Genomic DNA, 15,137 nt, shown 5'->3' on the forward strand with positions numbered 1-15,137 from the left:
TATTCGGTAATACTATTATTATAACAGCTTGCGTGCATCCACGCGGATTTATAGCTTTTATATATAGATTTATGATATGAAAAATACATATTTATACATTGCTTTAAGAAGTATAGGCCGGTGACGAGCACCGCCGGATATAACATAATAGCTAGTCTACCGTACTCTCCTCCAAAGAAATAGAAATAAACGGGGCCGCGGCGGCGTGGAGCCGCTCGGCCAGATTTACCAATTAAAGTCTCCCATGCACAGAGAGGCTTCAATACCGGTCGAGACTGGTTTGAAAACAGGCCAGCGGGACCCCTCCAAAGTGGCCAAAAGCAGTCAAGACCGTAAGCTAGTTAGTGAGCACAACCGTCGCCGTTTCTGTACATTTGCACCCGCAGAAAGTTGTGTACAGTGAAGCCCTGCCTATCCGCTCCTTTAGACAAAAGTAGTGCTTTGCTGCCACGGATACCTTAGGAAAAGTGGAAGGGCTTAACAGCGATCGTTTTTAAAAGGTGTCGGCAAATCTAATTCGACAGTATGGTTTGCTTTTAAAGATGAGAGCAAATTAATTGGAACAGGAAGCAACTTAATGCTCAATTGTGTGACACAAAATTGATGCCTTAAATTCTATAACTTTTTCTAGGAAAGCGCATTATCATCGACACAAATTTTCGGCTGCCAAAAAAGTACGGTTAAACTACAATATATTTATGGTAAAAAAAATGTATTGCTAGTGTTGATTTTACAATTACAAAATCTATTGTGTAAAATCAACAGCATCAATACAATTGTTTACAGTAACAGAAGAAAATTTACGTAATTTAATGGTACTTTTCAACTAAGGTGCCAGTATTTAACGGTAAAAACGGCAATTTTTTTTTACAGTGCACAATCTATGTTGCGCTGAGCTGAGGAGCTTCAATTAGACATACGTAGTGCTTTGCCGCCATCATGTTGGCAAGGAATGATGTTGAATTGAGTTGAGGTGCTTCATTGTGGCAAAGTAGTGCTTTGCCGCCATCTTGCTGTCAAGGAAATATTGTGAAATGAATTGAGGCGCTTTATTTAGACAAAAGTAGTGCTACAACCTTGTCGCATCATGATGTCATAGTACTATGTTGAAATGAGCTGAGGAGCTTTGTTATGCAAAAGTAGTACTTTGCCGCCATCCCGTGGTAACTCGAGTGAGCCTGCCATTTGGGTGCAAAGGAACTATGATCAAATAAGTTGAGGAGCTTCATAAGACAAAACAAAAACTGTAAAATCATCTTGTAATATGGTGATGCTAAGGAAACATGCTGAATTAATCTTGTTGCTGATGAACTGTCTTGAAGCGAATTGAGGCGCTTCATTTAAGCAAAGTCGTTCTAAGCAGCCATTTTGGTGCCAAGGAACTATGCTGAAGTAAGTTGAGGAGCTTCATTAGACAAAAGTCGTCTTATGCTGCTAATATGTGCTGTCTTGATTCCAAGGAAGAATGTCAAAGTGAATTTAGGAGCTCCATAAAAAATGCTAAGACGATCATGTTAAGGAAACATGCTGAAATACTGTAAATGGAGGTCCTTCAAATAGACACAAGTTGCACTTTCGACATCTTGCTGCCAATGAACTGTGTTGAAGTTGAGTTGAGGCGCTTCATTTCAGCAAAAGCCATTATTTGCAGCCATGTTGGTGCCAAGGAACTATATTGAGATGACTTGAGGAGCTTCATTAGACAAAAGTAGTCCTATATTGCAAAGCGGTGCTAACTTAGTTCTCAGAAACAATGTTCAAGTGAGTTGAGTGACTTAATTTAGACAAAAGTAGTGCGGAAACCAACATTTTTGAAAAACATGTTATCGATTCGTGGCAGGTCTTGGTCCCCAACCCATGTGAATAGCAAGGATTCACTGTACAACGATTGAGTGTCTCTTTCTGTACATTTGCAGCCACAAAATAGCACACACTTATTAGAATCACATCGGAACGCTAGCTGGGCTAGCTAGCGCACGTTATCACGTTTCGGACGCACACGAAAACAACGTTCCTTCTCTCGGTGGGCGGGGGGGGTGGGCGCGGGAGGGGAGGGAACAGCGCCACCTGTCGAGATGCCAGCCAGCGAGCGTAACGGCGGAGGAAGGGGGTGGGGGGACTCGAGAAAAAACACATTGTCGGGCCTGCGCCTCGGACACCTCACTAACTCCACTGTATCTTCCACAGATGTACCAAAGCACCGGTCACAAAACCCCCGCTCCCCCCTCCCCCCGAGTTGGAACGAGCGCACATGTTTACACTACTTGGAAACTAAGCGTTCTCAAACTTTCGGGGCCTACGGACTCCTTTGCAGGGAAAAAGTGTTTTCAAGGAAAACCTCATGATTCTAACACAAAATCATTTCAGTGGAGACATGGGATTATCAATTGGTGTGAAAAGGAACTATGTTCAAATCGGTTGAGGAGTTTCGTTTCGTCAACAGGACTCTATCTAGAAGCATGAAGAACTTCACTTAGACAAAAGTAGTGCTCTGTCACCATCCCGCTGGCAATGAAACTACGGTGGAATGAGTTGAGGTTTTGCTGTCACGTTGGTGCCAAGCAACCATGTTGAGGTTTAGGTGAAGCGCTTCACTTTTGACGTTTATTTCCAGTTTTTTTCTTTTGGCAATATCTGTACTTTTTCTAGTCCCGGTGGACTTTTTCTAGTCCCCTGATTTTATTTTGGAAAAAAATGATTAATATTTTAGCCAATTGCATGACATATTGAAAATTTATAACAACATTTTCTGCATCTCAAATTTGAACGAGGGATAGGAATTAAAACACGACTAAAAACACAGTTAATCGATTAATTGACAATAACCTAGTACATTCATTTTTTTAATAGCTGTAGTCCTATTTTTCATGTCACTAAATAAATACAGATTTTTGTTAAGTGTTTCATAATATATTGTGTTTATTTATAAAGTAGATGATTTAATCCTTGCGTGATACTGTGAGAATGACGTGGAAGAAAATGTTCCAAAAATGGTCCGAATACCACATAAGGGTTAAAAAAAAAAGTGCGAGAGGAGGATCAAGTCCATGAAGTCTCTACTAAGAGGCCACCGTACCAAAAAGACTACAACAACTTTAATATTTTTTCGCGGCCCATCACGGAACTTCCCGTGGACCCTCAGCGGCTCGAGGACCCCAGTTTGAGAACCGCTCTAACTTAAACACCAATCGCGGGCGAGAACTAACCGCAGGTCGATCCGAGGCCCCGGCGAGCATGCACGTGACGAAGGGAGGAGGGGGGAAGTCTCCTTGATCACATAACTCCACGTTTGTCTATACAAAATGTACTGAAAACCAGACCAGAGGCTCACGACACCCACAATCACAAGACGAAGAAGCAAAAGACCTCACCCCCCCCCCTCCCCGAATGAACCAAACCCCGCACCCACCTCGCGGCTTTCCCACTCGGTCCTCGGCGTCCCGTCGATGTCCTCCTGCGACGCACTTAAGAAAATAGCGCTGGCGGGCGGCGGACATTGTGGGCGGCGCCCAAGCACGCGTTCGGAACTCCCCAAAGCGGCAGAAGAACACTGTTACAGGCATTACCTCGGAGTAAAACCCCGGTGGTGAAAAGCGAGCGCCTGGCGTGGCTCCGCCCCCTCCTAGAGCCCGGTGAGGTCCACGATGGCCTTGATGAAGATGGTGTCGTCGCGGATGTAGGAGTTTTTGGCGTCCAGTTTGGAGAGCGGGCAGAAGAGCGGGCAGCCGCTGGCGATGTTCATCTCGCTCACCGGCCGCTGGAAGGACGACGAGGTGACGTCGGGTCGGAAGGCGTCGATGATGTGCTCCCGGTTGCTCTGGTCCAGGAGCATCAGGGTCACCTGCGCGGAGAAACGTGCTCGTCCTCAAGATGGAGACGGGAGTCATGGAAAATCGTCGGAATAAAATAGTATTTGGATATAAGAAATAACTATTTTAGGGGCTGTCAATTCCACACGTCGTTTGGCTAAATTAGGGCTCCGTCCCAATTCCCTTGAGCGTTACCTTCTGGTTAAAGGGCCACTTGAGCAGGGCGTCGCTGAGTCCTCGCATCACCACAAAGAACAAGGACAAGTGGCTGCCACGCCCCGTCCCGTCCCCGTTCAGATAGATCCGCAGACACATCTTGTAGCCGTACTTGCTGGTGTAGAAGGCTGCGGAGGAACCGGCTTACTCGTCGTTGATCGGTTTTGCTAAATAGCCGACAACTGCTAAAGCATTTACCTGGCGAGAACATGGCGGGGGCCCGACCGGCGACGGCGTCCTGCCTCTTTTTGGCAAAGTCGGAGATCCTCCACACAAAGACGCCGTCGAAAGTCGTGGCGGACATTTCCCGAAGCCGACCCTCCATCTCGGCTACCGTGAGGTCCTTCAGCCCCACCGTCCTCTCCAGTTGGCGCACCTGCAAAACCCGAGTCGAAGACGAGGGGCGTGCAAAGCTTTTCCTCCGAGGTGGCCGCCTGACGGCTAAAGGCGGCGAGGCCGACCTTGTTACTCAGAGCCTCGATCTTGTCCTGGTCCAGCTTGTGCTGGCGGTTGCTGGCCTCCATGGTGGTGGCGAAGCGCTCCACCTCTCTGTTCAGCACGCACACCACGTTCTCAAAGGTGCCGGACTTCACTTCCAGCTCGGTGCAGCGGCGGCCCAGCTCGGCCACCTTGGTCTTCTCGCTGTGGAGCTGCAGCTCCAGGGCCGCCCCCACCGAGCTGGGCAGCGGCGTGAAGGAGGTGGACACGGACAGGGCGGGGGCCAGGGCGGGAGGCGGGGGCAGGGGGGCCGGGGCCGGCGGCCCCGAGCCGGAGGACGAGGAGGCGGCGGCTCCCTGCACGGGAGGCCCGGAGGAGGAGGAGGCGGCGCTGAGCTGGGAGACCCGGGCCTCCAGTTCCCTGAGGGACTGCTGCAGTTCCACCAGTTTGTGTCCCGCCACCTCCAGACCCTGCGGCTGCAGCCCCTCCATGCTCACCTTCATGCCCATGATGTAGTGCAGAAGCAGGTTGAGGTGCTCGTAGGCAAAGGCGCGTTCGTGGTCGTGGGTCTTCTCCTTCTCCACCTGCGCGGTTGGCGTTATAGCGTTCCCACTGCCCGCTGACCTTTGTGACCCCCGGACACGAGGAGGAAGCCACTCACCGACATGTCACAACCCACGACGTGAAAACGACACGGCATCCTGAATTTGCTGCAGAACTTGATGTGGTCCACGTACTGGACGGAGTGACGAAAGACGGGGGGAGTCGGTTTTCGGAAACAAAAAAAAAACGCGCGGTCTTGGAGCTCACCTTCTCCCTGGGTATCTTCTTTTTGGCGCAGCCCTCGCAGATCATCGGGTATTTGGGGCAGATCTCATCATGGGCCTGGCGAGCAAAAAGACAGATCGTTAACTTGTATTAATGCATCAGTCAATTCCGTTAGCTGCGCTAATTCCTCTCCTACGTACGTAGCCTAGCGGTGCCGTATAGCATGACAGAGGACTTCCATTTTTATATGACCACGTGCGCAAATGCTCAATTATTTTGTCCCATCAGATTTCAGCTTCTTTTGCCATTTCAGTCTGCTATGAACCTCCAAAACAGTAAATACCCGATATGTAGTATTTTGACCATTTTTGGGACATTTTCTTCCACATCATCCTGGCAGTATTTTAGCCAAGGCATGGCACACTTATGGTAGTGTAATAACTAAGTGGTTGTGCCATATGAAACCCTCTGAGCAAAATTTCAGCTCCCTGCTATCTTCTTTCAACGCTTTCTCACATTATCTAAGGGGCTGTACAGAGCGCGATGAAGCTAGATGCTAATGCTAACATGAGCGCGACCAGGGAACAAAGTAGGGATGTGCGGATGGAATTTTCCAGGAATTTTTTGGTTTGTTTTCTCACCTTGATATTCTTGAAGTGAAAAGGTTCCTTGCAGTACTTGCAGTTGAGCGTCCTCTCGGGACACTCGCGCTCGCTGTGCCGCTCCTGCTCGTTGAAGCGGATGCGCTCCTTGCAGGAAGGGCACGGCACGATCATGAACTCGCACTTGCCCTCGTGGTTCAGCTGAGACAGAAAAATACCGTGAATTTCGGACTATGAGCCTCGACCAAGTCAACAAAATTATAATGGACTCACCTCATACTCTTTGACAGATCCTCTCCAAGAGCAGTTTTCATTAAAGCAGACAGCCGTCAGATTTTCCACTTCCCGCCGAACAGCATTGTCTGGAAAAGCCTTTACAATCAAAAAGGACAAAATTGATGACTAACTCATGACGATTCTCAGAATTCTCACATTAGTCAGAATTCTGACTTTATTACCAAAATTCTCAGAATTTATTCAACTGAATAGTCGCATTTTTCCGCTGTAAAGTGAGGATTCAGATTTAATTCTAAGAATTCTTATTTGAAGTCAAATTTCTGACTTGATTTTAAGAATGGAGTCAGAATTCTGAGAAAAACTAGAATTCCGATATGTGGGAATTAACACTGAAGTCGGATTTCTGACTTTATTCTCAGAAGTCGGAGAAATTTGAGACTAAATTTAGAATTCTGACAAATAAAAATTCCAAAAAAACGTCAGAATTCTAAGTAATGCTTTAAGATAAAAAATTCTGACTTTATTCTCATAAATCCGACTTTAAAGTGAGAATTTTGAGCATTCTTAGAATTCTGAGAATTCTGACTAAAGTGAAAATTCTAAGTCAGAATTCTGAGAAAACTCTCACTTTAAAGCCAAAATTCTCACTTCAACGCTTAAATGCTGACCGTATTCTCAGAATTCTGACTAAAGTGACCATTCCGAGCATATAGTCGGAATACTCACCTGAAAGTCAGAATTTTGACAATAAATTCAGAATTCTGAGAACGTCAGATTTCAGAGATAAAAGTGAGAATCCTGCCAACCTTTTATTCCCAATACTGGCCCCAACCCTCTTCCATTGTTTCAGCTACTGACGGTAAGTAAATGTACTCACACATCCTTGTTTCAGGATTGAGGTGGTCTCCTCAAAAATGTCCTCCTTGATGCAAGCGTTGCATTTCTGTGGTCCGTTGCTGCAACAACAATATGCCAAAATACCACCGCTGCATAATAAACGAGTCAAATGGAAATACTTTTCCGCGTTCTTTAACCGGTGCGCTCTTAACTGAATCAGATGAAGACATCATAACTTTTACACGACCCTCTCCATTTTAGAAATATCCCAGCGTGTGAACAGGGAAGGCCTCGGACGGCGGTTCAGTCAGCTCGCTTCTTTTATTGAAAATAATGTCGTAACAAAGCCCAGCTAACACGAGCTGCCGTTTGCAGTCATTTATTCGTGAGAATAGGGCTGATATAAAACAAAAGGAAGTGTGTCTTATATTTCGGGAATGGCGGTAAAACAAACGCGGCCTTGAGCGCCATTTGTTGATGGGCTCACCTGATGGCCAGATTGAAGCAGTAGGAGCAGAAGCGATGGCCGCACTGCGCCTGGAAGGGTCGTCGCAGGATGTTGTGGCAGCACTTGCACAGGTGCTTATCCTCCAGCTTGTTGCCCAGGATCTTCTTGGGGAAGCCCGGCTTGTTGCTCTCCATGGACGACGGGGGCGACGGCTCCTGGGCGGCCATGCTGTCCAATCGCAAGCGTTCACACCTGGGTATCAGCAAATATCAATTAAATGGGATCCTTAATTACTATCCGTTTAATATCAGAAGCTCTGAATAGAAAACGAAATTGAATCAATACGTAAACAAAATCAGTGCTTTGATGTGAGGAATGTAAACATTAAAAATGTTGCATAGTGATACTCAATTATTAATTTTCTTACAGTGCATCATCAAAAGCAATTTTTTTTAAATGACAAAGTTGTAAAATCACAGCCAAAAAATATATATAATAAAAGAATAAACCTGTGAATTTGTAATCCAAAGTAAAAAAAGTAAAAATAAAAATTAAGCTCGTTAAACTGCCTTTATTTAGCAATTTTCTGCATTAAAAAGGTAATATTTTGTCAACAATCAATTATATACCTACTTTTTCATATCAAAAATATATTTTAAACATTATTTGAACAAGCAGTGAAAAAATGCTGAATAAGCAGTGAAAAAAAATCAAACATTTGATATTTACCCCATACATAACCTCCAACAGTGGTTGACGTGCAAATCAAATTTACATAATTGTTAATAAGGTTAACACAAATAAAAGATATAACATAGGAAAATGAATACCAAGAAAAATGTAACTCATTACAAGGGAGAAATCCATTATGATGTTATAAATTTGGCCTATTATACAATTTGAATGACTTAATATGTATATCAATTACTTTGACAAAATTTTGAAAAAGATTTAAAAACACTCGTCCACTTGCTCTGTTCGAAATGACATCACGCGTGCTCAATGCTCTGGTAATGACCAATCACGGCTCACCTGTTGGTCATGTGACATTCACAAACCGAGCGGTTAACGGTCGTTTACCTGAGCGGCCAGCATATGATGATGTCATTTCCATTAGACATTAAGTCGCAAAAAAAAAAAAAAACATTCAAAAGTATTATTTAATTAACAAAAATTAAATACATGTTTTTTAACTGCATAAAAATAACCAAATGGAGTGGAGTATTCCTTTAAGATCACGAAAACGTTCGTCCTAAAACTTTATCGTTCAAATAAGTAACATCAAAATGTATCAATAAAGTTGTCCGGATTGAATAAACGCCCGTGGCGTTTAAACGCGAAGACGGATAGAAATGGAGTCCAAAATGCTAGCGTGATTTTAGCATCTAACAGCGAGGCCCCCGCGGCCTTTTTTGTTGTTGTTGTTGTTGTTGTTGACATATCGCTCTACTGACTGGCTGGCTAGCTGCTTGGTTCCTCCCTCCCTCGCTTCCATTGTCTCCTTGTTGCTAAGCCGTCACGGCATCCTCGAGTCACAAGAAGAAGAAAGAAGTGGTACCCGGAGGAGAGAGAGAGAGAAAGGGAGAGGGGGGGCGGAAATGCCCCCCCTCCACCCACCTCCGCTTACCAGCAGCCCGCTCCGGTCTTTTGGTCTTAAAGAGCCGCCATGGCCCGCGCGTCCTTGTCCCGGGGTTCGAGTCGACGTTGTTTTAGAAGCGCGGCGACGTCGGACTTTTTCTTTCCGCCACATAACAACAACACGGGCGAGCTCTCCGGCAGCGGCGGCTGTTTTCATCCAGCGACGCCATTGCTTCCCTCGCAACACGACCACCGGTGACGTCACGCGGGGGCGGGGCTCACACTGGGTTTGACGATGACACACGCTGACAAGAGTACAGGGGACCCCCGCTATTCACGGGGGAGAGAAACCGCGAATAGCCCCCAAAATTGCTTTTTATTTATGTATTCTTTTTTTACTCACTAAACGGTGATCGACCGCCATTAAACATTGGGTTAGGGTACACATATAACACATATAAGATTAAAAGTATACGATTATATGATTGAAATTCTGAGATTGGAGTCAGAATACTTTAGCGTGAATTCTTATTTTTTTCTCAGCATTCTCACTAAATTCTGTCCGTCACATAAAAATTCTGATAAAATGTAAAGAGAATTCTCACTTTTTTCTCAGGATACGCACTTCAATATCAGAATTCTTACTTTAGCCTCAAAATACTAACCTCTGTGTCATTTTTCGACCGATTTGGGCCATTGATTGACACATCTAACAAAAAAAAAAAAAAAACATTAATGAGGCTAAAATTACTACATATTAACCAGAAATAAAAATGACGTTTTTACAGTAACAAACAGCAACTTGGTTGCCAGAAAAGTGCTGTTAAATTACTGTAAACGTTTTATACATTTACAGTATTTTTATTGATTGATACTGTTGATTTTACACGCTTCATTTTGTAACACATTTTGACAACACTTAAAATATTTGCTGTTTTTTTATTTTTTGGGTGAAATACCTACTACTTGGTTGCCAGAAAAGTGCCGTTAAATTACTGTAAACAATTTCTACATTACGGTAAAAAAATTCTATTGATGTAATGTTGAATGTGTAATGTTTTCTTTAATGTAACGATCAAGTAATTGGACAAAAAATAAATCCCTTTAATATCGAATATTCAGAAATGACACACTGGACCTTTGGACAAGATATGCTTTTGTGAAAATACTGTCCATATGAAATTGCGTGGACACATCTAATCCATCTGCGTGATTTTAAAAAATACATGTATATTATATAAATATAATTTAAAAGCACTTTTAAAAATGTATATAAAACCAGCAGAAACTACGCGATTACGAGGGAACCCTTTTTTTTTTTTTTTTCTTTTAAAGTGCATGAATACTACCGCCGATCAATACTGCACATACTGGAGTCACATGATCCTGAGCGGAGAAGATGATTGGTCACATCATCTTCCTTTCTCTTTTTTTCTTTTTTTAAGTGTCATCCAAAAGCTTCTGGAGATTTCTTTGAATCTAAACACACAAAGAATAGCGTTACAACATCAAAGTGACATTTGAGCAACAAAATACACACAAACCTTTTCCAGCTTCAACAAACTGGCCGAAAGTTCGCCCAAGATCTCGGGATCCTGCGTCCTCGCCATGTTTCTGCAAAAATATTGCTGTTTTTATATATATATTGATTATTGATATAGATTTAGATAATAAGTTTTACAAATAATTAGTCCATATAAATTAATTCCTCCCAATGAGGTAATAAATCAAATCAAAATATTTAGTAAAAATATTCGTAAAATCAAATATTTACGAAAAAGCTCATCTTTTAAGTTAAAGCGAGTTCCTAATGTGTTCAATTATATTAATAGTAATTTTGTTGCGTAATTTTTTTTTGCCATTTACCCTCCGTGCACACGATCCCTGGCGGACAATATGGCGTTCAGACGATGCTCCAGGGCGGCCATCTTGAAAGCCATGTAACACGATGACATCACCAGGACGCCGACTCTGTTTTAGGAGGGGACGCAAACATCTCAAAAATGTGCAAAACTGCGTCTGATCTTGCGCGTGCTGGAGAGGGAACTCACAAAAAGAAATAAATGAGCAGGAGGGGGACTAAGTTGGCGTGAGGCCAGACTTTGTCCGCTTCTGGGGCCCCCACCACACATTTCGGAGTCCCTTTGAGGCAAAAAAAAAAAAAAAAAAAACACACAATTTCAAATTTTCCGCTCAGCAGCTATAAAAAGTCTACACACCCCTGCTGATATTTTTTTCGAACAAAAATTACCACCGAAAATCCTTTCAAAGCTTTAACAATTCAAGTAGAAGCAAAAAAAAAAAAACTGAAATGTGGTTGCATAAGTGTGCACACCCTTCTAGAAGTGAAAGTGACTCATTCATTGCCAGGGACGTATTTTCACGCTTTAAAAAGTCCGGAAAATCAATAACAGTGACCGGTGCATATCCCAGCTCGATTCGGGCCGTAGGCACAGGGACACCCTGAATCGGTTTTCTGGCCAATCGCAGGGCACGCAGAGCCGAACGACCGTTCACGCAGCCAATCACACCTAAGGAAAATTTAGTATGTCCGATTCACCTCCCATGCATGTTTTTGGAGTGTGGAGGGAGGCCGTATTGCCCGTAGGGAAACCACATGGGCACGGGGAGAGCACGCAAACTCCACACAGGACAGCAATTGACTTTGCCGAGCGGGGCGGTCGGTACCGTTCTTAGCGCGGCTCTTTTGGGCCGGCTGATGGTGGACATCCGCGCGCACCGCCACCTCCCGGCTCAGAAACGTTTCCGGAAGGCCCGAGAATTCTGCTTGACGAGAAGAAGAGCAAGACAAGGCTAAAAAAAAAAAACAGATGGTGAAAACGGCATCAGTCGCGTTCTTTCACCCACCGGCCATTTTGTCGCAATCCGGAGTCTGCGATCCAGAACTGCTACTAGTCTCCGCCTCCATTTCCTGTCGCCTCTGTCGCACCACGCCGTCCAGATCGGAGAAGGTCCGGGCGAAGTCCTGCCGAGCGCAGACGGGAGCGTATACAATGGACCTACTGCTGAGAACAAGGCTCCTGCTTGCCATAGATGTTGCAAGGCTTAAAGTTCAACAAAAACATTCCAGACCAGGGGAAGCGATGGCGGGCGCTTAACTCCAAAGCTGTCCTCGCAGGAGGAGGTCACATGGTTGCTGCACGTCTTCTCCACCTGCAAAGTTCAAAATAACTAATCTGAAACATTCTAACCTGCGGAAAAAGCTATAAAACATGATGCTAATTTTTTTCAGTCGCTCATTAATCATCAGCGTGATTTAAAAACAATGTTTCTGACGGTACTGTACAGTAATTAAAAAAAAGTTTTTGTGAACGTGACCGCCACGACACCACCTAGTGGTGTGGATCTGCAATTACACTTAACGTCGCAACTGACCTCCAGATGGACGCAGACGGACCTCAGGAACTTGTAGGTGGTGTTCCGGGACAGGAAGGACACAAAAACGTGCTGGAAAAAAAAAAAATGTGATCAGGTTAAGATATATTTGCACCGGGGTCACTTTAGAACATTTTCGGTTGGTTATAAATACGACTCCAACTTGGCGTTAGTACCTGCTCACACGTGCTTTCGATCACCAAGGCGTTTGGCACCAGCAGGGCCGTTTTGGTCTTCTTGATGAAGGTCACAGACGCGGCCCGGATGGCGATCTACAGAGGAGTTTTGGACCTTCTCAGAACCAAACATATGCAGCGAGAGTGCGTCTTACCTTCGTGTCCCTGCCGAAGACTTTGGAGTGGAAGCAGATCCAGTTTGGCGAGACGAACATTTTGCCCTGATACAAGATGTCTCTCTGTAGCGCGCATGTGTAGCCTGCCAATGGACCCAAAAAAATAAAAAGTCATCTATTTTTTTATTACATATAATAAGAAGAACTATATTAAAATCAAGCAACTTCTTCGAGCAGGCGGCATACGAACTTTGTTTGAGCGCTTCGTCTCTGCTCACTTCCTTGAACAACTTGTGAAACTGTACGTTCGTCTTGGACAGCTGGAAGAAACCGGAAAATTTTCATTTTCAGCAATAGCAATTTCGTTCAGCGTGCGGTGCAGCAGCACATGGAGACAGGCAGACACATTGAGGTTAGAACAGAATGTCATTGCACACTGGATATGAGCAAATTTGCTTTTTGGGACATTTTTTGCTCCATTATTTTTCAACAATCTCACTTTTCCCACAGTTATTTATGAGATTTTGTTTTTCAAGAGCACCCCCATTTATGTTTATTTTCTTCTTATTTGCGTCAGCGTCAATTAACACATTTTGACTCTGCGAATACTGCGTTCCTTTGTATTCAATACATTGGTATCATACTGTCCCCTAACGATTGAGGAAATTGAACAGAATTCTAACATATGCAAATATTCGATGCACATTTTTTGCACGCATAATTAAATAAATGTTTTTAAATCCCAAATGACACTCAAACAAGTGCAAACAAAAACAAATAATTGCAAACAAATTGCTTACCTTTTTCAGGGCCACTGTAAACATACCACCATTAACGATTTAAACTTTCTATTGCTTACTTTCCATTTCTTTAAAAACTAGTAGTTTAAGTATATCCGCTTACTATTACGTAAAAACTAATACTAAGCGCATAGAAATACGTGAATCGGTTAGTCCGCGGGTGCCGAAACGCGAGCATGCAGTAAAAGTTTCCTAAATCCCGGAGGTCCTTGAAGGTACTGTCTGGGTGACTTGACGGCTCGGCGGATGATTGGTGGGAAAAAAACAGGAAGTATGAAAATGAAGACACCTGAGTGGACGGTGACTTTTTTCCCTCGGACTTGGACAGGCGGGGGTGAGCGGGTCTCCTTCGGCCACTCGGAACGTCGTTGTCCGCCCCACAACTGCAACCAAATCACACACAAAAACTTGCAGCGCCTCGTAAAAAAAACGAATCGGTAGTCAAGCAAAGGCTCCACGAGCACCGCGCAGCGGGACTTGAGCTCCAGCTGGCTCGAACTCACCTACTCGCGCGGGGGTACTCCGTCGTCCGGCCCGGCGGAGTCAACGGTCGCTCGGCCGGCTCGCCCATCACCGCCGCGTCGTCCTCCCCCCTCCCCTCCTCCTCCCCCGCCGCCAGGGGGCACGCGTACGCCCCGGGGGTACGAAGTCTTTGGACCGAGGGGGGCAAAATGTGGCAGAAGTGGCTGGATGGAGGAGGAGGAGGAGGAGGAACCGGGGAGGAGTCGGGGGTGAGGCCGGGAAAGGGGAGCGAGAATCGGGAGAGCAGTAAAGGAAAGAACCGCCCACTTGCCCCCCCCCCCCCTCTCTAAATTAAAAAAAAAACACTCAACTTAATTTCTTGTCAATTATTCACTATTAACACGCGCGGTTTTTACATGTTCTAATTTCTATTTGAAATAAATGTCTACCACACCACTGACTTTTTTTTTTTTAGCCACGTCGATGTGACACACCAAAATGTCCACCAGGGGGCAGCGTCATCAATAATATAGTCAATAATCGCTTTGCTGTGGCGTAAAGTTTCATATTTAAAGTATTTCAGTATTTTTAAATTAAAGCAAACATTTAAATTCAAGTTTTATGAGCATGACTTGTGTAACACATTTGAAATGAGGGTTTCAAGACAGAACAAGTTTAAAAATGGGGTTAGGTTCAGTGTTTTTTTTTTTTTTTTTAGCTTCATTATTCATGTGCGTGCCTTTATTCTGCCTAAATTTACGTAAACCCGTACCCATTTGACACTCAAAATCTAATCCTGAATTAAAGCCCTACATTCTGGCCCTTTTTAACCTTACTTTGTACCCTTAACTCTAGTTTTAACCTCTACTTTGAAAGTCTAATCTTACTATGAAACACTAAAATTCGTTTAAAATTCTGGTTAGAAACTCTCACCGGGTTAAAACCCAACTCTGAAGCCTTAAACATCGTTTAAATCCCGTTTGAAACCTTACCTTGATTACTGTAAAAATCTAACTCTAGCCTTTTTGAAACCCTACTCTGAGAACCTTAAACTTAGTTTAAAACCCAACTATGACATCTTAATCCCGTTTGAAACCCTGTTCTGGAAATCTAACGATAGTTTAAACACCCTAACCTGTTTAAAACCTTTTCTAACCCTAGTTTAAAACCCTACTCTGAGAACCTTACCCTAGTTTAATACCTACTTTGATACCCTAACACTAATTCAAACACTGCTAAGCCCTAACCTGTTTG

The 15,137-nt window shown here is 44.1% G+C and overlaps 2 protein-coding genes across 7 annotated transcripts; both read right to left on the reverse strand.

Annotated features, from left to right (window-relative positions):
- Window positions 1–3,480: 3,480 nt before the first annotated feature.
- Window positions 3,481–9,170, reverse strand: LOC148411975 (TNF receptor-associated factor 2-like). 3 transcript variants are annotated; one of them, XM_088435120.1, is made up of 12 exons: window positions 8,085–8,157; window positions 7,395–7,607; window positions 6,948–7,026; window positions 6,107–6,205; window positions 5,873–6,034; window positions 5,274–5,348; window positions 5,125–5,199; window positions 4,961–5,047; window positions 4,487–4,894; window positions 4,224–4,401; window positions 4,005–4,153; window positions 3,481–3,841 (listed from the first exon to the last, which is right to left on the reverse strand). In XM_088435120.1, the coding sequence occupies exons 1-12, from the start codon at window positions 8,087–8,089 to the stop codon at window positions 3,623–3,625; spliced, it is 1,749 nt and encodes a 582-aa protein (XP_088291246.1). In that variant the 5' UTR covers window positions 8,090–8,157; the 3' UTR covers window positions 3,481–3,622. The 3 variants fall into 3 exon arrangements, with proteins under 3 accessions (XP_088291246.1, XP_088291244.1, XP_088291243.1); XM_088435118.1 differs by lacking the exon at window positions 8,085–8,157 and adding an exon at window positions 8,983–9,170 and having other exon boundaries at window positions 4,487–5,047; XM_088435117.1 differs by having other exon boundaries at window positions 4,487–5,047.
- Window positions 9,171–10,057: 887 nt separating this feature from the next.
- Window positions 10,058–14,143, reverse strand: LOC148411976 (GRAM domain-containing protein 2B-like). 4 transcript variants are annotated; one of them, XM_088435124.1, is made up of 13 exons: window positions 13,925–14,143; window positions 13,711–13,804; window positions 12,872–12,941; window positions 12,661–12,764; window positions 12,506–12,601; window positions 12,330–12,401; window positions 12,054–12,107; window positions 11,802–11,919; window positions 11,622–11,717; window positions 10,985–11,075; window positions 10,800–10,904; window positions 10,478–10,547; window positions 10,058–10,412 (listed from the first exon to the last, which is right to left on the reverse strand). In XM_088435124.1, the coding sequence occupies exons 1-13, from the start codon at window positions 13,990–13,992 to the stop codon at window positions 10,374–10,376; spliced, it is 1,077 nt and encodes a 358-aa protein (XP_088291250.1). In that variant the 5' UTR covers window positions 13,993–14,143; the 3' UTR covers window positions 10,058–10,373. The 4 variants fall into 4 exon arrangements, with proteins under 4 accessions (XP_088291250.1, XP_088291249.1, XP_088291248.1 ...); XM_088435123.1 differs by having other exon boundaries at window positions 11,622–11,720; XM_088435122.1 differs by having other exon boundaries at window positions 12,027–12,107.
- Window positions 14,144–15,137: the final 994 nt, after the last annotated feature.

The sequence above is a fragment of the Hippichthys cyanospilos genome, chromosome 15 (assembly GCF_059441005.1).
Source record: "Hippichthys cyanospilos isolate Australia breed blue-spotted pipefish chromosome 15, RoL_Hcya_1.0, whole genome shotgun sequence".
In the NCBI taxonomy this organism is placed as follows: domain Eukaryota; kingdom Metazoa; phylum Chordata; class Actinopteri; order Syngnathiformes; family Syngnathidae; genus Hippichthys; species Hippichthys cyanospilos.

Excerpts from the sequence above, each read along its gene's own strand:
- LOC148411975 (XM_088435117.1), bottom strand. Across the intron at positions 7,027-7,394 it reads TGCTTCAATCTGGCCATCAG|CAACGGACCACAGAAATGCA; the intron begins GTGAGCCCATCA and ends TTGTTGTTGCAG. Across the intron at positions 4,402-4,486 it reads TCGAGGCTCTGAGTAACAAG|GTGCGCCAACTGGAGAGGAC; the intron begins GTCGGCCTCGCC and ends CGGGTTTTGCAG.
- LOC148411976 (XM_088435121.1), bottom strand. The coding sequence starts at position 13,992 with ATGGGCGAGCCGGCCGAGCGACCGTTGACTCCGCCGGGCCGGACGACG. Across the intron at positions 11,721-11,801 it reads GGATTGCGACAAAATGGCCG|CAGAATTCTCGGGCCTTCCG; the intron begins GTGGGTGAAAGA and ends CTTCTCGTCAAG. Across the intron at positions 10,905-10,984 it reads CTGCTCATTTATTTCTTTTT|AGTCGGCGTCCTGGTGATGT; the intron begins GTGAGTTCCCTC and ends CTCCTAAAACAG.